General features: G+C 35.1%; 1 protein-coding gene across 15 annotated transcripts in view; it reads right to left on the bottom strand.

Annotated features, from left to right (window-relative positions):
• RBMS3 (RNA binding motif single stranded interacting protein 3) overlaps positions 1-21,781 on the bottom strand; it is a 1,471,465-nt gene that overhangs the window by 254,841 nt on the left and 1,194,843 nt on the right. For all 15 annotated transcript variants that reach the window (XM_054681570.2, XM_054681567.2, XM_054681561.2 and 12 more), the window contains one exon: positions 20,604-20,683. In XM_054681570.2, the coding sequence (XP_054537545.1) occupies positions 20,604-20,683 (80 nt within the window). The remainder of the gene's footprint in view (positions 1-20,603; positions 20,684-21,781) is intronic.

The following is a 21,781-nucleotide window of genomic DNA, read 5'->3' as shown; positions in this document are numbered from 1 at the left end:
GTTTATGCTTTATGGAGGTTCTATTTTGGTGTATTTTTGAGGGGTTTATTTCAAGATTTAGAGCTCCCTTTAACAGTTATTGTAGTGCTGGCTTGGGAGTAGCAAATTCTCTCAGTATTTGTTTATCTGGAAAATACTGTATCGTTCATTTACGAAGCTTAATTTTGCTGGATACAAAATTGTTGGCTGATAATTGTTTTGTTTAAGGATGCTAAAAATAGGACCCCAATCCCTTCTAGCAGGTAGGGTTTCTGCTGAGAAATCTGCTGTTAATCTGATAGGTTTTCCTTTATAGGTTACGTGATGTTTTTGCCTCTCAGCTCTTAAGATTCTTTCCTTTGTCTTGACTTTAGATAACCTGATGACAATGTGCCTAGGTGTTGATCTTTTTGTGATTAATTTTCCAGGTGTTCTTTGAGCTTCTTGCATTTGGGGGGTCTAGATCTCCAGCAAGGCCAGAAAGTTTTCCTGGATTATTCCCTCAAATGTGTTTTCAAAGCTTTTAGGTTTCTCTTCTTCCTCAGGAACACCAATTATTCTTAGGTTTGGACATTTAACATATTCTCATTTAACATAGTCCCAAACTTCTGAGAGGCTTTGTTCATTTTTTAAAATTCTTTTTTCTTTGTCTTTGATGGATTGGGTTAATTCGAAAGCCCAGTCTTCAAGCTCTGAATTTCTTTCTTCTACTTGGTTGATTCTATTGCTGAGACTTTCCAGTGCATTTTGCATTTCTCTAAGTGTGTCCTTGATTTCCAGAATTTGTTATTGGTTTTTATTTATGCTGTCTGTGTCACTGAAGAATTTTCTTTCATATCCTGTAACGTGTTTTTGATTTCTTTAAGTTGGACTTCACCTTTCTCTGGTGCCTCCTTGATTAGCTTAATTAACAACCTTCTGAATTCCTTTTTTGGCAATTCAGAAATTTTGTCTTGGTTTGGATTCACTGCTGGTGAACTGACATGATCTGTTGGGGGTGTTAAAGAAACTTGTTTTGTCATATTACCAAAATTGTTTTTCTGGTTGCTTCTCATTTGGGTAGACTATGTAAGAGGTAAGATCCGGGATTCAATGGCTGTTGTTCAGATTCTTTTGTCCCACGGGATGCTCCCTTGATGTGGTGTTCTCCTCCTACCCCTAGGAATGGGGCTTCCTGAGAGCCAAATGTAGTGATTGTTATTGCTCTCCTGGATCTAGCCACCCAGCGGAGCTCCCAGGCTCTGAGCTAGTACTGGGGAGTGTCTGCAAAGAGTCTTGTGATATGATCCATCTTCAGGTCTTGTAGCTCTGGATACCAGCACCTGCTTTGGTGGAGGTAGCAGGGGAGTGAAGTGGACTCTGTGAGGGTCCTTGCTTGTGTTTTTGTTTAGTGCACTGGTTTTGTGTTGGTTGGCCTCCAGGTAGGAGGTGGAGCTTTCAAGAGCGCATCAGCTATGGTCCTATAAGGATACAAACTTGCCCTAGGGACACCTGGTTAAGTATTCAGGCTTCTCAGGCAGTGTGCAGGGCCATAGAGATCCCAAGAGATTATGACCTTTGTCTTCGACTCCGAGGGTGGGTAGAGAAAGACCACCAGGTCGGGGCAGGGATAAGCATGTCTGAGTTCAGTCTTTCCTTGGGTGAGACTAGCTGCAGCTGCTGTGGGGGATGAGGGTATGGTTCCCAATCTTATGGAGTTATATTCCCGGGGGGATTGTGGCTGCCTATGCTGAGCCATACAGGTCACCAGGGAAGTGGGGGAAAGCCGGTAGTCACAGGCCTCAACCCTCTCCCACACAGCCTACAGTCCTAAAGGCCGGTCTCACTCCCACTGTGCCCCCACAACAGCACTGAGTCTATTTCCAGGCAGCCAGTGACCAGGGCTGATAACTTGCCCTAGACCACTAGCCTCCCCACTGAGAAAGCAAGCCGACTCACGGTTTTTTGGTGTCTCAGGGAGCCTGCAGCAGTGATCCAATTTCAACTTTTAAAATTTAGTTATATAAGAGGTAGCATTAGCAAGCAATCAAGGATTAGACAATGAGTTTCTCAGGTATTTCATAATATTCAGGAGCTAACCCTGATTAATAATACCAAAATTTTTATAAAACATTGATTTAGCACTAAAAGTGGGCATTTTATCATATTCAATTTCCAAAAACTAATCGCAATCAAAATATTCAGCTGGAGAATAAAATGCGGTATAAAACCATTTAATGAAATACTGCTGAGCAATAAAATGGAACAAACTAATGATACATACAACCATGTGGATGAATTGTAAATACCTTATGCTAAGTGAAGGAAGGCAGACTTAGAAGGCTATACATTGTTTGGTATCATTTACATAAACGTTCTGGAAAAGAGAAAACTGCAAGGATAGAAAACAAAGAAATGGTTTCCAATGATTAAGGGTGGGAGGGAGGGCTTGACCACAATGGGGAAGCGAAAGGGAGATTATAAGAACACAATGGGGAAGCAAAGGGGAGATTTTAAGAACTGTTCTGGGGGGAGGGGGGAGGGATAGCATTAGGAGACATACCTAATGCTAAATGACGAGTTAATGGGTGCAGCACACTAACATGGCACATGTATACATATGTAACAAACCTGCACATTGTGCACATGTACCCTAAAACTTAAAGTATAATAAAATAAAATAAAATAAAACAAGAACTGTTCTATATCTTAATATAGTATCTTAAGAATATATCATTTATATTTTGGAAAAAAAGTGACAAAATAATTTTGAAGTAGACCTGGATAATGAAAACAGCAAGAACAGCTAAACAATAAAAAATCAAACTGGAAGAAAAATTTAGAGCAGGGACTTGTTCTGTGAGATAAGATGTATTATAAGGATTTGTAAATTCTTGCACAAAGCAAGCACACATATTACAGGTAAGTAAGTGGTATAAGCATGTATTATAGGAAAAGGTGATATCAAAGAATGTGAAAAGAATAGATTAATTTTTAAGTGCAGATAGGTTACTGGTTTTTGGGAAAATATTCAATTTAGATAGTTATTTGATACCAAATATACTAAAGAGTTAAATTTAGAGAAAAAGCAAAAGATACAGAAATGAATATTAATGAAATCTCTTACATTTAAGGTGATTTTTTAAAAAGACACATTGGAAAAGTTTATTTCACATAAAAAGTAAACTATTATTTTTAAGAAATAGAAGTAAAAGTTAAAGAGCAATCAAGGGAAAGCATGAATGACAAATGCAACGGACAAATGTTTAATATTCTCAATATAGAAAGCATGTAGTCAAACCATAAGATTCACTCAAATTTTTTTTTTTTTTTTTGTTATCTGACTGAATAAAACTTAACTCTAGCAGTTTCAAATCAAGCATAACTAGACCAAACCAGCTCCATCTAGTTATAATCAATTCAAAGCGCTCAGGGGCATATCTGGTTCCCTCATCCTGTTTATTATCAGCAAAAACTAGTTCTCATCAATTTAAAGTCAAGCATATAGGATTAAACTTGAACTATATCAATATGTTTCAAAAAGCATCAACCTATTTCTGCTTGGAAACACCTTTCATCTTTATCTTTGAATTTCAGTAAAAATGGATGCTTCTCCAGAATATTCCTCGATTCCTCTCCTCCATGCAGGGTTTATCAATCCCTCCTTTTTACCCCCATTATTACTTCCTTTATTATAATTATTCCGTTATGTGCTTAACCCTTACACTGAAAATGTATTTCTATGTCTACCAGTTATTCAAAGATATTTGTTTATTGAATAAAAAAAAAAGCTTACTCAAATGTCTACAAGTGTAAAGGACATCAAAGTATCATAAGAAAAGATAGGCTCTAAAGTATACAATCTTTTTGTGCCTTCGATCAGTAACCTATTGTATCTTCTACTATGTTATTAAAATTTGGGGTTGTTTTCATATATATATATATTTCATCTTAATCTAGGATTGCAGAGATTGTTTTTATCCCAGTAGATGTGACTTTTTTTATATGACTTCAAAATTTGCAGCTTCCTTGTAACCACAGAAGGAACTCTGTTCAGGTCTTTTGAATTAAATACCTGTGGTAATTGTTTTTTTAAGAGGTACTTTTCAACCCTAGAAACAATACTGATAGCAAGACACTTTCTCTTTAGCATCTCAGAAATTCAAGGAATAAAAAGCATTATCAGATCTCACTCAGTGTCCATGGCTTCTTTGGCCCATTCAAAGAAAGGATACTATACAGATGGAGAAAATATGGGTCTGACATTCCTCTAATTGGAGCTTTTTAATAGTTTGCCTTTTCTTCTAGACATAGCTCTTATGCTTTATATACATACATGTATGTATATATATATGTTTACATATATATACACACACACACACATACAAAAGAACATCATTTTACAGCTTAGTTTTCAAAGAAAGATTGTTTCTCTAAAGGGAGTTTCTATAAATAGGTTACCTTTCCTTTAAAACAAAAGAATCACTTATTAAAAATCAGTGTTAAAACCAAGTTCATGGCTTGGGTCAAAGGGATGGCCCAATATTTCCATTCTGAAAATTAGAATGAGTGTTGAAGTATGAAACTGAATCTCAAGGAGGAATCTTTGACCAGACTAAAGAAATGATATATTTAACCCAATACAGGATATTAATATTCATTCTATGTATCATGTAGGGAAGAAGGTTGGTCCTCCAAGTTTGGTAATGGAGGGAAGTGACACTCAATTTCTTGCTGATCTTTTCTCCTATAGTGTATCCCCTCTCCATCAAAGAAAAGACCTACGACATAGCAGTACAATGTTAACACCTAAGTAACACTTAGTATTTACCAGAAACATTCCAATTGCTCTATGTAGTTTAATGTATTTAATCCATAGCCAATCTTGCAACACTAGTACAGAAGAGACTATAGTTATTCCCATTTTACCAAAGGGGAAATTGAGGGACAAAGAGGTTAGGTAACTGCTCATGGTCACATATCTAATAAGGTGACAGAATTAAATCCTGGGGTCAATCAGCCCATTTACTACTGTCATTACTAGTATGTATGCATCAAAGCAATTTATACACATAATGTAAAACGCAGCCTCCTCATCTGCAAGATGGAACAGTTTCTTTTTCCCTAAGGGTGTTTGAGAAATAAATTTAAAAATCTGTAAAATACTAAATACAACATTTGGCACATAGTAATTCCCCAATCCCCTTGCAAAAAAAAAAAAAATTTATTGATAAGATTGGGAACAGGGGATCAGAAACATTTCCTGGCTCTAACTATATCTTTTAGTAGATATTGGTGTGAAGAAGTGAAATTGAAATAATCATATACAGAGAGTAACAAGAGAACAAGAGAAACAGGCAGACAAATTACAAAAAGACACATATGCAGAAAGCAGGAAATGTTTAAACCCTGAAATTAAAAAATGAAATTCAAAGAAAGAAATTTTCTTCTCTGCAGAAGCCAAAAGAATATAGAGTGTAAAATAATTCTGTTGAATCCAGGACTAATACATTTCTGTGCCAAACTTAACTGAGGTAGCAAGAGATTGCAAATGTAAATAAAACAGCCTGATGGAAATATTTTCTGAATGAACAGGAGGCAAGGGTCAAGGGGAGATATCAGTGCTATTGATAAAGGACTTCACTAAGCCATCAGAGAAAAAGAGTATAAGTATTTATTTGAATGACACTTCAAATCAATGTAAAGGTTAATGAATCCATTCTCCTGGTGGCACAGGCCACTACAACCCCAATGTACTACAAGGACAGGACCTGAAGGAAACTTTGGGAAAAGAGAAACCTCTGAGAAGACAAAAACTGTGATTTCAAATGATTTTAATTAGAAAAAAAAAATCTAATTGTTGTTGTAGAATTGTAACAACCAACAGGATGTTTGGTATTCCAACGCATTTATTTTATATTCCTTTTGTGTTTAATGTCCACAGGTCATTACTCTTTAAAAAAATTAATCTGGAGAAAGTAGCAATAGAAAGCAGGAAGCAGAATGGAAAGATAATTTAATCTTTATAAAAATGAAAAGGGTTCTTGTGCTTTTAAACATTGTCTTCCATTTGAAAGAAGGTTTTTGAGGTTTAAGTGTTTTAAAATGTACCAAAAAAAGTATTATGTCATATATTTCTATGTAGAATCATCATAGTTGATGGTTTCTGCATTCACTTTATAAGCATTTACTAATAAAATGCTTTAAGAGAGAATTAAGGCAATATTAGGAAATCACACTAGAATAATATGCTCAACTATTTTAAATTCAATTTAGTGTGTCTATATCAAACATCGTATGTTCAAATGGTAGGTATTGGAGGAGATAAAAGAATAACAAAGGCATAATTCTGCCATCCAGTGGGATAAGATAAGCATACAACAGTTGTTAAATGAGGCTACATGTCACAAATAGGCATCCAGTATAGGAGAAAAGCATTTAATGCCGTACAGTGAGAGTTAAGGAAAGGGAAGTTGGAAATCAGGAAAATCTGCATGAAAAGTATTGTAGTTGAACAGAATTTCTTTGGGAAATAAGAGTGGAATGAGGGGAATGCAGGCCCTGGGAACTAGAGGTACAATGATATGCTGGGAAAACTTTACAAGAAGTTTGGGATCATACAAATTTGTGTATGACTACATTAACGCAGCTGCCATGGTCCCATAATAAATGGGACCACTGTTTATGAATCTGAGAATTACCAGAGCAAATTCAAGGTAAATATTTCTTTGATGCTATACTCTTTCCAATTATCTCAGAAAACTGTCAACCTCTAACATGGACATGTATAATTTAATGGATACCATTCTAGAATGAGCTGTACATAAGGCTCAAAATGGAAGGGTAGTCCTTACCTAGTTGCAAAGGATGTGTACCTTATATACCCCATGTACCAGATAATGCTCATCAATGATGTCATTCAGAGACGTCAACTATTAAATTATACTTCTAGCCTAGAAGGTGGATGTTGATGAAATAATTCTCCTGAGGCTAACAGATGCCACTAATAATGCTACTAATACTATCTACCATTTCTTGCCAGAATTCTTTGTGGGGCTATAGAAAATCTCTCAGTTAATTCTAGAAACACTTGTAAAGGAGATATTGTTAACATCAAATGGAACAATTAGGTTTTTTTTACTATACTTTAAGTTTTAGGGTACATGTACACAACATGCAGGCTTGTTACATATGTATACATGTACCATGTTGGAGGGATAGCATTAGGAGATATACCTAATGTTAAATGACGAGTTAATGGGTGCGGAACAATTAGGTTCTATGAGGAACCTGGCAAGACGCTAAATAACCTGTTCAAGTTAAAACGTAAAAAAGAGACAGCAGCATAAGTCAAATCAAAGTCCATCTGATTCCAAAGGCAAAGGTGGTATTCTCTGTAGCATATGTTCTTCCAGAAATTAAATTCATAAAGGGCAAAGGGGATCCTGGCCGTGAGGATCTCATAGAAAGCATATCATAAGCTGGACGAATGGTGCTCTTTTCTTTAACATCATATAGGTGTAGCAAAGATGTAAAATGCTTGTCTTTGGGATGCAAGAAATGAAGGGGCTGTTAAAAGATGTAAGCAAATATTGAGTTGCATCCTTTAAAAATAAATTATATGAGAATTTTATCTTAAATTCTTTTATCTATTACATGGATTCATTCAGATAAAATTACAACTAGTTACAAAAGATGACTAGAGAATTACTTTCCTTAGAGATCATTCAAATTAGGTAAAGATGCAATAAGCTTAATGAAATCATGATTATGTGACTCTACAATAGGAGACTTTACTATTTCTGAAATTTTTTAAAGATTTTATGTGAACACTAATAATATACAGTGTTCAATTAGTTGCATGGTAGTGTTTAAATATATTATTATCATTTTTATTATTATCATGTACTACAACTAGCAAATCTGGAAGGTCGTACGTACTTAAGATATGTCCCACATGGTGAATAGCACTCACCCTGGTGAAGTCCAGATGTAAGATGAACATTATCTGAAATTAGCAGCGACTAAAAGAAGCAACACAGAATAGCTCTTATGATGATAACATAGCTCCCATGTGGCATCTGTGGTTAGCTTTCTGGCTCTTAGATATTAGTCTTAAACTCTCCCTAAATTGTGGGCAGACTCATTCGCATGCTACTCACAAATTCACATAATTCCATTCCCACAATGCAGCATGCCACACATGCTCCTTACATACATTGTCTTAATAAAACATTCACATATTCTGTCAAACAATATGCTATTTGCTAATGAAAATGAGAATGCAAATATTCAGAAGACTAACCATTGCCTCTGCATTTAAAAAATAAAACAAAACACTCACTATAGATTAGGCACCTGAATGCTTGTTTACCAAAAAAATAAAAAATAAAAAATTAAAAAATTAAAAAAACTGGTAGAACTCATTTAATTGAAATTTATTTTTTAATTGCTCCATTGAAACTAGCTTCCTAGAACATACGTAGGTTCTCAAAATAAGACCAAAAAAAGTGAGAGCGTATTTTAAACTTCACCTTTATCTTGGTTATCTTTCTTCATCTTTTCTAAGATGAAGGGCTTGAATTTGACTCTATATCGGCAGTTTTCTATGTTTGTTTTTTGTTTTTGTCTCAGGGCCTCTTTACACTCTGAAAAATTATTGAAGTTCCCCCAAAACTTGTTTAGACACGTTATATTTATTGACACCATTAAAACATAAAATAAAAAAATTTAGATGTTTATTTATTTTAAAATAATAATAGTCCTGTTACATATTGACATAAATCATACACTTTTATTTAAAAACACTATTTTCAAAAACAGAATAAAAAAGAGAAGAGTGGCTTTGTAATTTCTGGCTTAATAAAAGACAGCTGGATTCTAACATTTGCTTCCATATTCCAGCTTTTGCCACATCTCAAATCGTGTAGCCCCTGGAAAACTCCACTTTACATTCATGAGAGAATCAGAGTGAAAAAGGCAAATAATGAATTCGTATTATGATAAAAATATTTTTGACCTTGTAGACCACCAGAAAGGATCTTAGGAACCTCCAGCAGTCTCTGTAACACCCTTTGTATCAAGCTCACTATACCATCTTAAAATGATTATGTGTAAAAACATATTAGTTTCAATATTTTTCTTCAGTGCTTTTGTACACTTTGCTAAGATTTTTTTATTTTAAAACCCCTTTGTCTTATATATGGATACAATTTTCATTCTTTTGAATGGACCTTTATTAAGACATATTGTGATTAGCTCAGTGATAATCGGCCGGTGATTGCTCACTCACAGGAGACCTGATCACGGTTTTATCTGCCGTTACACACACTTTATTAACATTTAAATGGTGTATCCCTTTTATAAAGAAGCCAGCTACCTATAAACAAGTGCTGCCTTACTTAGAGTGTCTAGTATGTCTATTTCCAGTGAAGTGAGGGAATTTGAGGAATTTTATATTCACTTTTGAAACCTCCCTCAATCTATCCTGAGGGATTCAGTTAACTTGGGTACATTTTACAGATGAGACTGTAAAACTCAAAACATTAATGAAAATAATAGATCATAGAATAACAAATTTAGTGTCTATATGAATATAATACCTTAGTTTGGGTTCACCAGAAACAGACTTTGAAACAAGGTTGCTTGTGAACGTGAATTCTTAGGAAGTATTTTCAGGAAAAGCCAGTAAGGGAATTGGGAATTGGGACCAGGAAGTGAAGGAGTCAGGCAGGGATGTGGTGTTAAACAGCCCCACAAACTGTAACTGTTTGAATCCTTCAGGAAAGCTATAGAGATAGTATACATCATACACAGGGTATTCTCATCAGAAGCAGAAGAACTGGGATATTGATACTCTAACAGCTGTGAATCACGGTTTATGGATGGCCCCAAATGGGGATGTAAATTCCCAAGTACTTCGGACTCTCACTGCTCACAGGCAAAACAGGCTGCTGCAGCCTAAGGGCAGTCTACCTAATGAAAGAGATGCAGGTGCTGGTTGATGGCCACGGGCAAACACTCCGGGAGCACTAACATTTGCTCTAATAACAAACAGCTGGAAATCAACTTAAATTATTGAGTTCTTTTTCTTTAGGGCATCTCAGCGGGTCAACTAGTGCAACTGTTTGAAATAAACCTCTGGTCCAAAATGTGTCTCACACTCAGTTCAATAGAAAATGGTTATGTTTTCATATGTACAGCCTCCCAATCTTGCTATAGGAATAATATGGAATGTATAATAACTTTGGCTAAGAAACACATTTTTGAAAATGCACTTAATTTTTAAAATTATTTTATCATAAGCATTATCTATCTTTCTTAATATATAATAAGTATGCATATTCACCACCTCTAAATTTTTAATGTGTGTCTCAAAACTAAGCTTTCAGATGAAAGATTTAGGGCATTTAGAGCTTTAGGACACTCCCTGTTTCATGGGACAATGAGTAGGGGTGTGAGCATGGTCTATGCTTTATATATAATCATCTGAAACTTAAAGTTGATTATAACCTCGAGGAGCTCCATTCTGTTTTTCTAGGCCCTAATAACTTTTCAATAATAGGAATTATTGAAAGCAAGTATTAAGGTTGAGACCCAAGAGATACACATTTGCATGAATTTAGATTAGCAATTAGGATTATTTTCCTGGCATACTTATGGTGTCAGATAGTTTAAGTTCATATTTTATTTCTTTGAATAAAAAGCAATGTGCTCTAAGACATAAGGACTTCCCAAAGCTTCTTGTTTCAGACGCTGAACAGTCTTCTATAGTAATATGTGCTTATGAGCAGTTATAAAGAAACTGTGAAGTTAAAATAACTAACAAGATTTTTTTTTTTCTATTTAACACACAAGCAACTCTAATGATACTGAAAAGATTCTTTATTTGGCCTTACTTTAGTCAGCTTACTGAACTTTCTTCTAGGTGATGTCTGAATACCCTGGCCTATCTTCAGCAAGAATCCTACCCCTGATGCTTCCTTTTGGTAATTTTCCAACCACCGACCTCCTATGCTGCTCCTTGGCTGTAAATTTCCACTTGTCTATGCTGCATTCGGAGGTGAGCCCAATCTCTCATCTCCACTGTAAGAGACTCCATTGCAGTGGTGCCTGTAACTATCGTGATGGTGCTGAACAAAACTCTTACTGTGCTTTAACAAGCATCACTGAATATGATTTTTCTTCAATAAAAACTCACAAAGAAGGTAAAAATCAGGAGAAACTATGAGAGTTTTTCAGAGGCTATTTAATAATGTAATATAGGAATAGTCTGGATGATACTCGGTGAATACAAGTTCTATACTAGTATATTAGCTTTCTGTTGTTGCTAGAAAAAATTGTCTAAGACTTAGAGGCATAAAACAACATAAACTTATTATCTCACAGTTCTATAGGTCAGAAGTCTAACACAGATCTCACTGGGCTAAAATCAAGGTGTCAGCAAGGCTAAGTTTATTTCTGGAGGCTCTAGTGGGGAAATCCAAGTCTTTGCCTTTTTCAGCTTCCAAAGGCTGCGTCCTGTCTTCAAGGCCGGCAATGTTGGGTTAATTCTTTGCACACTGCATCACTCTGACCTCCTCTTCTACCGTTCTCCTCCACTTTTGAGGATGCTTCTAATTACACTGGGCCCACCCAGATAAACCATGCTAATTGGAATGGATTGGATTTGTGTCTCCACCCAAATCTCATGTCAAATTGTAATCCTCAATGTTGGAGGGGGGGCCTAGTGGGAGGTGACTGGATCATGGGGGCAGATTTCCTCCCTGCTATTCTCGTGATAATGAGTTCTCACAAGATCTGGTTGTCAAAAAGTGTGTAGCACCTCCTCCTTCACTCTCTTCCTCCTGCGCCAGCCATGTAGGTCGTGCCTGCTTCCCCTTTACATTCTGCCCTGATGTAAGTTTCCTGAGTCTTCTCCAGCCACACTTCCTGTACACGCTGTGGAACCAGGAGCCAACTAAACTTCTCTTTTTTATAAATTACCCAGACTCAGGTAGTTCTTTATACCAATGCGAGAACAAACTAACACAATAATTTTCCTATTTTAAGGTCAGTTTATTAGCAACCTTAATTCCAGCTGCAACCTTAATTTTTGCTGTAACCTTAATTACTCTTTTTCATGTAACCTAACATATTTACAGGTTCTGGGGATTAGGACTTACAGATCTTTAGAGCACCATTATTCTGTCTACCACAACTAGGTATTTGCTTATTTATTTAACAAATGATGTTGGTATTGTTCTGTGCCAGGCATTGGGCTAGATGTTTGGAAGAAACAGTAAGGTGCAGTCCTTGTTTTCAAAGGGTTTGAATTGTTTAAGGAAGATGGGAGAGATAAACCTCAAAGTTCTTTCTCAGAAAAACCTACAATCTAATGGAACAAATGAATCTTCATAAGCATGCCAATTTCCTATGAAAGATTTATTTTTTGTACTGAAAAATAACTAAAATATTACTCAAGTAATTGACTCATGATTCAGGGCTGAAAGACGTAAGAAATAAGAGGAAGCAGCTAGTAAGATAAACACATAATGGCTAGTTCAGAGCTTGCCTACTGTTTTCATTCACATTTCTCTTAAAATATTTTCTTATGTTTTGCAGACTTTTCATTCTAAAAATTAGATCATAAATAATGAGGTGTATGTATAGCAGGCTTTTTGATGGTTACAAGGAGAGAGTGGCAAGTATTTAATTCAGAATACTATCCATTCATACAAAAATTGGTTAGAATGTGTTGTTAAATCAATCCTATTAAATGAGAGTCTAGATTCTGAAATGCACTAAGAACTTAATTATTCAATTTGGTTTCCCTGGCTTGTGTGTTAATTGGTCTTAAGCCACTCAACCCTCAGCTTGCTAATAGGACGCATCCGGACAGACACTAAATGGTTTAGCTACTCATTAGTGATGCTGACAGAAGGCAAAGCCCAACATGGTCTTAGAAGCAAAATTAGTGTTTTATTATTTATTTTGTAAGTTTTTATGTGAAATTTTCAGTTCAGAAATTCGTGCAGACCTGAATGGAGTCAGTATTTTAGAAATAAGTTATGAAGGTGGTTCATGATTTTGGAGATGTATAGAAAACCTCCTCATCCCTTTTCTCTATCCCATGAAATTACAACTACTTTAATCAATCAAATTCTGGAACCAAATGGAAACTCCAGACACATTATGCTGCTACTTATTGGTGCTTTATATGTAACTGTAGAAAAAATATGGTCAAGAAAGCATTAACCATATCTTATTGATTAAAAATTATAGAGTATGTTATATAATATTATAAGAGAAATAATATGTTAATGTGGTACTTTCTCTAGGCAGAAATGAGCAACAATATTATGCCAAAAGGGATATAATAGAGACTGGAAATTCTCTTTTTTGTTTTTTCTCAAGACATTTATCTTTTTATGTGAAGAAGTGGCAGGGGGAGCAAAAGTGCTGCATAATCATTGTGCTTAACTAGCTCCAGTGGCAAAAAGTTTAGAGACATTATTCGAGTATAATTAGGCAAGACCATTTGCCATGCCAGAAAACAGAATTCATCATTGCACTGTTCAAGAATGAGTTCTTTAAAGAAACTACAATTAGGTCTTCAGGATACACGTTGAAAAGCAGTCTTAGAAAAATTAGGCTTTCCAAAATGTAACTGAAATTTTTCTCAAATAAGTTTCTTATTCTTACAGACATTTTTCTCTCTCTCACTCTTGCTTTCTTTCTCTCTCTATTTAGATATGGAAATATTTTTAATTAAAACATTTAAAAATATTTTAAGATTTTCCTCAATGTTTTCCCCCAAATTGGTTGCATGCTTGTTTACCCAGAGCTGTGCATCTTCCCCATACCTTCAGAAAGTTCATTAAAAGCAAATATATGTATGATTGTCATTTAATTCATGAAACTATACAACTCCAAAGAGTATTTAGTGAGAATGTACAGAGCTAAGCATACAGCCCTTGAGCTACAAAAAATGAAAAATACTCTGGTTTGGAAAATTCAAAATCAGATAAATTAAGAAAAAAAACAACCCTCTTTGTCACTATTCACTTAACCTGCTTCTACCAAGATTAGAACTTCAAGAGGCAATCAAGGCAAGTATGACATTAAGTAATAAAATTTAAGGTAATAGTGAAAGACCTTCCAACCTTCTAATCGTAAGCCTCCAGCTGCTCGACTAAAGATCTTTTTCACTTGACTTCAGCCAGCTGTAGGCATTCACACATTGGATGTCATATTCGATGTCCACCTCTACATTTATCCAAGACCAAAACCTCAAAAAATACCTTCTGTTTGATAATTTTCTGTGCCTGCACCTCACCTTCACTTTACTGGCTTTATGGCTGCCCTAAATCTTTTCCATTTTTATCAGCCATCTAACTCTATGTGTCCTCAGTTGTTCTCAAGTTGGCCATGCCACCGTTCTTGTCTTTTTCTTGTCCTTCTTGTCTTTTTCCATACCTCTGTTGCTAAATTTCAACCCTGGCTTGCTACCTGACTACTACCTCTAATGTTCACCTTCATTAACCCTACTATGTGATTTATAATCTCTGCTCTTTAAAAAAACAAAAAGTCATAAAAACAGTACATTTGGGCTGTGAAATTCACTTTACTACTTTAGTGAAGTGAATACCTTCCTTTATAGCCAAAGGTTTTGAATCAAAAAGTAGTTCCCTAACACAATTTCTAGAACCCCCAACTTGAATTTGACTTTCCCTAAAATCAGAGCATGGGACAAGGTAGTTTAATTGGGAGCTGATGTCAGGAAGCTGAGATGATAGAAAAGGAAAAGACAGGGAAGGGGGAAAATGCTAATAAAGGAAACCTCATTGAGCTTGTGACCACTGTAGATAACCTCTCAAGGAACCCTGTAAAATGTGACTCAGAATTATCCTTCCAAAGGATGAGAGACCCAATGTTATCTTCTGGCTCCTATACCCTGTTGATAGGAGGCTATCCCAGGGGGTGATAATTCCCCCAAAGTTTGTAGAAGACGTTTGTCTGTCTCATTGAGCAAGCTTTTATAGATTTTGTCCTGAGGTGGAAAAGTGAAGAAACTAGGTGGATACATGAGGTAAGATGCTTCTAGGTTGCATCTCATATGCAGCTGAAATCACGGGTGGGTAGAGTAGATGTAGCCCTGTCAAAAAACTCATTTCAATTATTTCTATTCTTTTGAAGATGAAACTTTTTCCTTCTCTATTTAGCTTCTCATACAAAGATTTAGAAATTTAATCACCTCTTCTTTCTGTCTTATATATCTAATCAGTTACCAGCACATAGCTTTTTTACCTTCACAATATCAGATGTGGCTCCATAGAAAGGTTGAAAACTGATTGACCAAATCAAATTCCATAGAACTCACATAGATTCTCAGACTCCATTGACCATGATGTTGTCCAGCTGCTCTGTGAAGTTCACTAATAATATTTTAAAGGTGTTTTCTTCATCATGAAGCAACAAAGTATGTTTGATGCATAGAAATAATCTGAAGACATCACCAACATTAAGAATACAAAAATTTTTCTAGTGAAAAATCTAAAATGATACCCAATTGGGGATTACATTGTTCACAAAGTATGTTATACAAGTGATGCTTTAGTTTCACAAAGATAAAACATTTGGAGAGAAGCAATGCTCCACCTGAGCAGAACAATCAAGACATATTTTTTGCCCAACTATATACCATAGCATTTTTTATTTGTTTCCTCTTCTCAGCTATAGTTGTATTTGTGGACTTAATAGACTGTTACTATTGAGCAAACACAGATCGCAAAGCTCTGCAACATTTCCCACTGATAAAAATTTGTAAATCTATTGCTTAAATATTCTGATTTTTGAATCACGTAAGATAAATTTAAGATAAATTGCATTTAAATATGTTGTCGATATGTTACTCTGACAGGAATGTTAAGTTTATACAAACATTTGTGTTCACCATTTAAAAAATCATTTTGTAAATATTTTTCCTTGCTTGCTCCCATAAAGTATTCATATACATACATAGTCATACACATTGTTATTTACATCAACACACAACACTAAAATTACTATGTCAAAGCATCAAAAAGCCCCATGCTTTATTTATTAGAAAAATATTATTCCTCTGATACATAACTATTTGTGCAAAGTTCTGTCAGTCACAAGAGTTGTTAAATTTTAAAAGATCCCATAATGTGGTAGGCTTTCTCTCAAACTTTCCTTACTTCTTAGAGTTCAATTAAGATTAGAAACAATTATGTAAAGAGTAAGGAAAGCATACCAGACGTTAGTTATTCCATTTTATTCTGAAAAGATTGCTCCACTGATAGGAGCACGTGCTTACAGGAAAAAACAAATGTCTAGTTTGGGAGCAAAACATGATATATTTTTTTACAAACCGGCCTTCATGTTCTGTTCATCAATACATGTCCCTACACGTGAAAACCTTTTCCGCATGGTGTATCATTCTGCTCTGGGGGCTCTTTGAAAGTGAGCCTTTCAAGTCCATGCCCCACAGATCCCTGAAGTGTCTGGGAACTAACCCTTTGCTTTTGCCAGAGGTTTGAAAATGGAACACTTTGGGGCTATACAACATTGCTGTGCAATTCATTACGGGACAAAGAAATGTCTGGGGTTAGGCAGGCAAGCAACTAATGACCCTTCATTTTGTCCAGAAAAACATCAAGATCGATAAGTAGGACATGCAACATTTATGGAATGCTGTATTTTCTTTTCCCTCTAGGGAAGGGAGAAAACGCTGAATGATCTCTTTCTGCTGATGGCTACAACACTCAAATGACTGACACTATTTAACACATGCTTTTGGTCTCTCCTTCTCATCTGCTAGCAGCAATACACATGACTGATGTTTGTTAACTTCCTGTATACTAGTACTCAATAATTTGATTTTTGGCATGTATATTTAGCTTCATTGATCCAGGGAACCAAAATCTGGGGATAACATTATAATCTAAAATGAACAGAGGTAATTGTGGGATATGCTAAAAGACATCAATCATCCATGATGTATTCATTTAAAAAAAGATCTTTTATGAATAAATAGGAGGAGCCCAGAGAAATAAAGTGTGTTCCAAAAAGATATCTGTAAAGTTCTCTTCCAACTCACTTATCTGTCAGGAATTAGAACCCAATACCAACATGAATCATATTTAATTAGCAAATTATTCCAACAATGGCTCAAATCGAAATGGGGCAGCAACATAAATGTGGTCAGTGTTACATGTCCTTGCAAATTTCCTTAACTATGACATTTTTAGAATTTGAAATTCAGAGCAATGTCAACATTTTAGGTTGAAATAGATTTTTTCCTTGTTCTTTTTTAGAAATGACATAGTAGGGGACTTGGAAACTAGATGATCATCTCAGGAAAATAATTAGCTTTGCATCTCTTTTAAGAATAATTGTCATTGTCAACAGTGACAGAAACCGAATGCCATTATATTTGCCCAATAGCACAGGCACATTTTCCCCACACTGTCCCTAAACAGAGACGTAGACAGTATGAATATGGCACCAGTTGCTCTGTATGTGCTTAGAGTTATATTAAATGTAGGCAACATAGTTTGGCTGTGTCCCCACCCAAATCTCATCTTGAATTCCCATGTGTTGTGGGAGGGACCCAGTGGGAGATAATTGAATCATGGGTGCAGGTCTTTCCCGTGCTGTTCTCATGATTGTGAATAAGTCTCATGAGATCTGATGGTTTTAAAATGGGGAGTTTGCCTGCACAAGCTCTCTTCTCTTGTCTGCCATAATATGAGACATGCCTTTCACCTTCCACCATGATTGTGAGGCCTCCTCAGCCACGTGGAACTGTAAGTCCAATAAATCTCTTTCTTTTGTAAATTGCCCAGTCTTAGATGTGTCTTTATCAGCAGCATGAAAACAAACTAATACAATAGGGCCCTAGTATGAGAAGAAGATGATTGACATCATATTCAATCTTTCAACAGCTTTCTTAAGACCCGAGGATCTCAGGTCATCATTATTGGATCCCTGTGAGTCCCTCATCTACATGACCTTAAAGCAATGTATTTAAACAATCAATGTCCAGTTCTATACAACCACAAACTTCTCAATTCAAATATGTCAAATCTTGATAAGGCAGAACACTGAGATTTTTCAGATTTTAAAAATTGTATTTTAGTTTTCAGTGGGTCACACTAATTATAGTTGAGTATATTCACAAGCAAAGACACACTCTCTAAAGTAATGAAAAAGATTAGGAAATTGGCCACTTAAAAAAAGTATAAATATCTGATGCCATAGCTCATAGTGATATCCTACTCCCTGTCTTAAATATGGAATCAAATATTGGTTAAGACATACATTTCTGAAAGTAAGATTTCAGCTATTTCCAGGTAACAAGTAATGAGGACCAATAAAGGCAGACAGCATATACCCAAATTGTAATTATACCTGTTATGCCTTAGTAATTATACTCAACAAGGGCAAATTACTACTTTACCTTGCAAAATACCCATATCTTGTATTATATCCTCTTTTCTTCCACACCTAATTTAAGTATCAAAGATTAAATGTCTTTACTTAGCATTTGAAGCCTTTATTCAACTCTAACTTTCAAAGTAATTTATAAATAAGCAGATTCAAGCACTGATGATGATCAATATTGTGTATTTAGTTCTATTATGATGAGTGGAAATCTCAGAAGCATACAGTTATCTCTCCTAAGAGTTTTATAACTGAACATAATTATTTTGTCTTTCTTGTTCCCGGGAGATAAAAATGAGTGAGAAAACTCATAACCAAGTTCCTGCTATTCACGATGTTTCCATTGGGTGTAGCTATGATATTAGATAGGTTAATATCACAGCCTGCATATTCTGGAAGGATGCCCAGACATTTGGGGATTTGTAGTGACTTTCTTTGTCTTCAGCATTAAATTGTATTAGTCAGCAATATGTTCGTTGGGGAAAACCAAATAAAATACTTTCAAATCAATCAGGGCAAGAAGGCTTTCAATACGTCTTTTTGACATACCAATATTTTGAACAAATCAAAAAATTGAGACTTGTGCTAAAACTTGAATCATTCATAATTTCTACACAGTGTGCTCATTTTTATTTTTATATAATTATATAATTTACACCTAGTTTGAACAACTTCTATATAGATAGGTATCTGTTGGATAAAATAGGACAAACAAGAGGAAAGTCCACAAACAATGCAACTCCTTTACTCGATGATGGATTTGAGTAAAGTGTCTTAAAATGTCTGTTTATACCAAAAAAAAAGTATTTCTGCTAAAATGCAAGGGCAGCTAACATGCTGAGATGAAAACTGCTAACTCTTTTCTTAACAACACCATATGTCTCCAATTGGATCATAATACAGTCAGTTCCCAAGGGAACGTTACACATGGAAGCTAACCAAATCAAGGCACAGTCTTCACTGTATGTTGACTCACTGATTAGCCAGCAATCAGCTACTTTAGATTTTCAGATTATGCAAGTGTCTGTCTGAAGGGTCTTTCTGCATTCTTGACATCCCCCTTAAAAAAAGCAAGTCATTACAAAACCCTCCACAAAAATATTTCTCTTTTTGTATATGCTTCCTCTTATCTATAAACTCAATATATTTTAAGAAACTAAAATGCTCAACCTCTGAACTCTCTGATGGGTTTTAAATAGTAGATGCATTATACAGCAAACACTATCGAAATCAAGCTTAAAAAGATGAAAGTCACATATTGTAAGATGGAAGAAGTCGCCTTAGTCTCCTCTGAGAATAACTGTATATAAAAGACCAACAAATAAACCAAGCTGCCTTATTCAGATGAATCTTTATGTAATTTTTCTTAGTTTAATACTTCATTCCATTGTTAATTTTTTATATTGGAATTATATTTAAAACTTTACTTAGTTAATATTAAAACCTTCCACATACACTACTGCCTCAAGTTCTGGCATTTGTAGCTCTGATACACATAATAAATCCAATTATTTCATGTTTAATGCAATTCTTAATAGCATAAGATTAGAACACTTTATAATGTGTATAAAACCTTAGGAATTTTGCCTTGGGAAGTGTGAAATGCCCTGGGATAGTCCAGATTGGGGCTTCTCAAACTAGCTCTGATAAATGGACAGTATTTTCTAAAATTTCCAATTTGTCAATAACTGATATTTTTGTAAAAGAAAATTATGCACTCAGATTTCATGACATTTTCAAATCGCTATACTAGTTTCTAAATGCTTTCTCTCAGTTTCTGTGCTTTTCTTGTCATGGACTGGTAAGAAATGTTTCAGGGCTGGCATCAATTTGTGGGATTCATTGTGAATATCATTGTTTGGATATTTTGTAACTTGGAAATTGGAATTTTAATATTAATGCTGAGTCATAAAATTCTATCACTTCCAGCACATCATTCTTTAACTATTCTTTGCTATGGTTTTCTTCTAATCCACTTTAGACAGTTAGCAGCAGAGATTCAAAAAGCGAAAGAAGAATTACCAAAAAGCTTTTGAGAAAGATGAGTTGCTACACAGTAGTATTTGAAAATACACATTAAGAAAAGCAAATCCCCCAACTCTGCAGTGATCAACAAGGGCTTTACAATGTACTTATTCTAATAAGAGCAATTTAATCCTCGGCATCATTTAGTCACTTATTAGTGAATTTCTTACCTGGGATGCCTGGTGGTGTTTTCAGATATTTTCCATTAAAATGTTGAATTACCACTTCACATTTTTCAGTAGACTCCATTCTGGGAAAAAAAGGTAAACCAGAGGTCATATATGGTTGTCAAGAAAAAGAAACTTAAGAAGTAAAGGAAAACAAGAAAGCCATAGAAATACTTGATTTGAGAATTGTACCCTAATTGCCAACTTTTTTCATGAACATGATGACCAGATTGATAAGAGAACATCACAAACTCATTAATGCTGAGAAAGTATTATTCACTCTTTGAAAGGTGTCTATGTGGAGGCCTCTATTCTGAGCACTCGTTCAGAGGTAACCCTGCGGCATTATCTTAATTCACCCAGCAATATTTGGCAATTGAAAGTGTTCAACAAATGTCTGTTGAATGATGAATTAGCAAACCTGATGGGTAAGTCTTTTTATTGTCATTCCTATCAATAAGGTCACTGAGGCTTAAACAGATAAACTACCTTTCCAATAAGAGGAAAAGTCAGTATTTGAACTGACATCTGTGCAACAGTAAAGCCTGTGCTATAGCTACTAAGCTATACTGCTGATGGATTTCACAAAAGAGGTTGACAAGATATGTTTTATTTGCATGGCTTGCAGCCTAAAGGACTGATTGGTATAGTAATGTAGTCGTCAGCATTATGACATTTTTATTGAAAATCCACTTTATGTAAGACATCCAAAGAGTTTGGTGGGGTCCTACCTGTTGAAGGAAGGTATAGATACACAAACCTTAGGTTCTATACTTTCTCAATATTGAATTTTAGACAATATCCTATTTTTTCATACTATCTTATCAATATTCCTAAACTAGTATTCTTGTGCCAAATTTTGGCATCTCACATACAAGCTAAAACATGAACATTTTGAGCCATACCAACATAATTTAAATTTTGGCAATGTTACCATATCTTAAGTACAGTAATATTTGTAGCAGTTTCCAAATAATGAATAATATCTGGCCTTTTTTATTTTATAAAATTGGATGGGGAGGATAATAATTAAGGATTAATTCTGATAAAAGAAAATTAAGTCTTCCAAAGAGTATACTAGAGGCAAAAATACATTTAAGAAACAGCACACATACACATGAAAGAATGTGTATGAAATGTGTAAAATGTGTTCAAAAGGCAAAGTATAATTTTGGATTTTC

This window comes from Pan troglodytes, chromosome 2 (assembly GCF_028858775.2).
Source record: "Pan troglodytes isolate AG18354 chromosome 2, NHGRI_mPanTro3-v2.0_pri, whole genome shotgun sequence".
Classification (NCBI taxonomy): domain Eukaryota; kingdom Metazoa; phylum Chordata; class Mammalia; order Primates; family Hominidae; genus Pan; species Pan troglodytes.
Note: the sequence above shows the minus strand (reverse complement) of the source record. Positions and strands in the feature narration are given on the sequence as shown.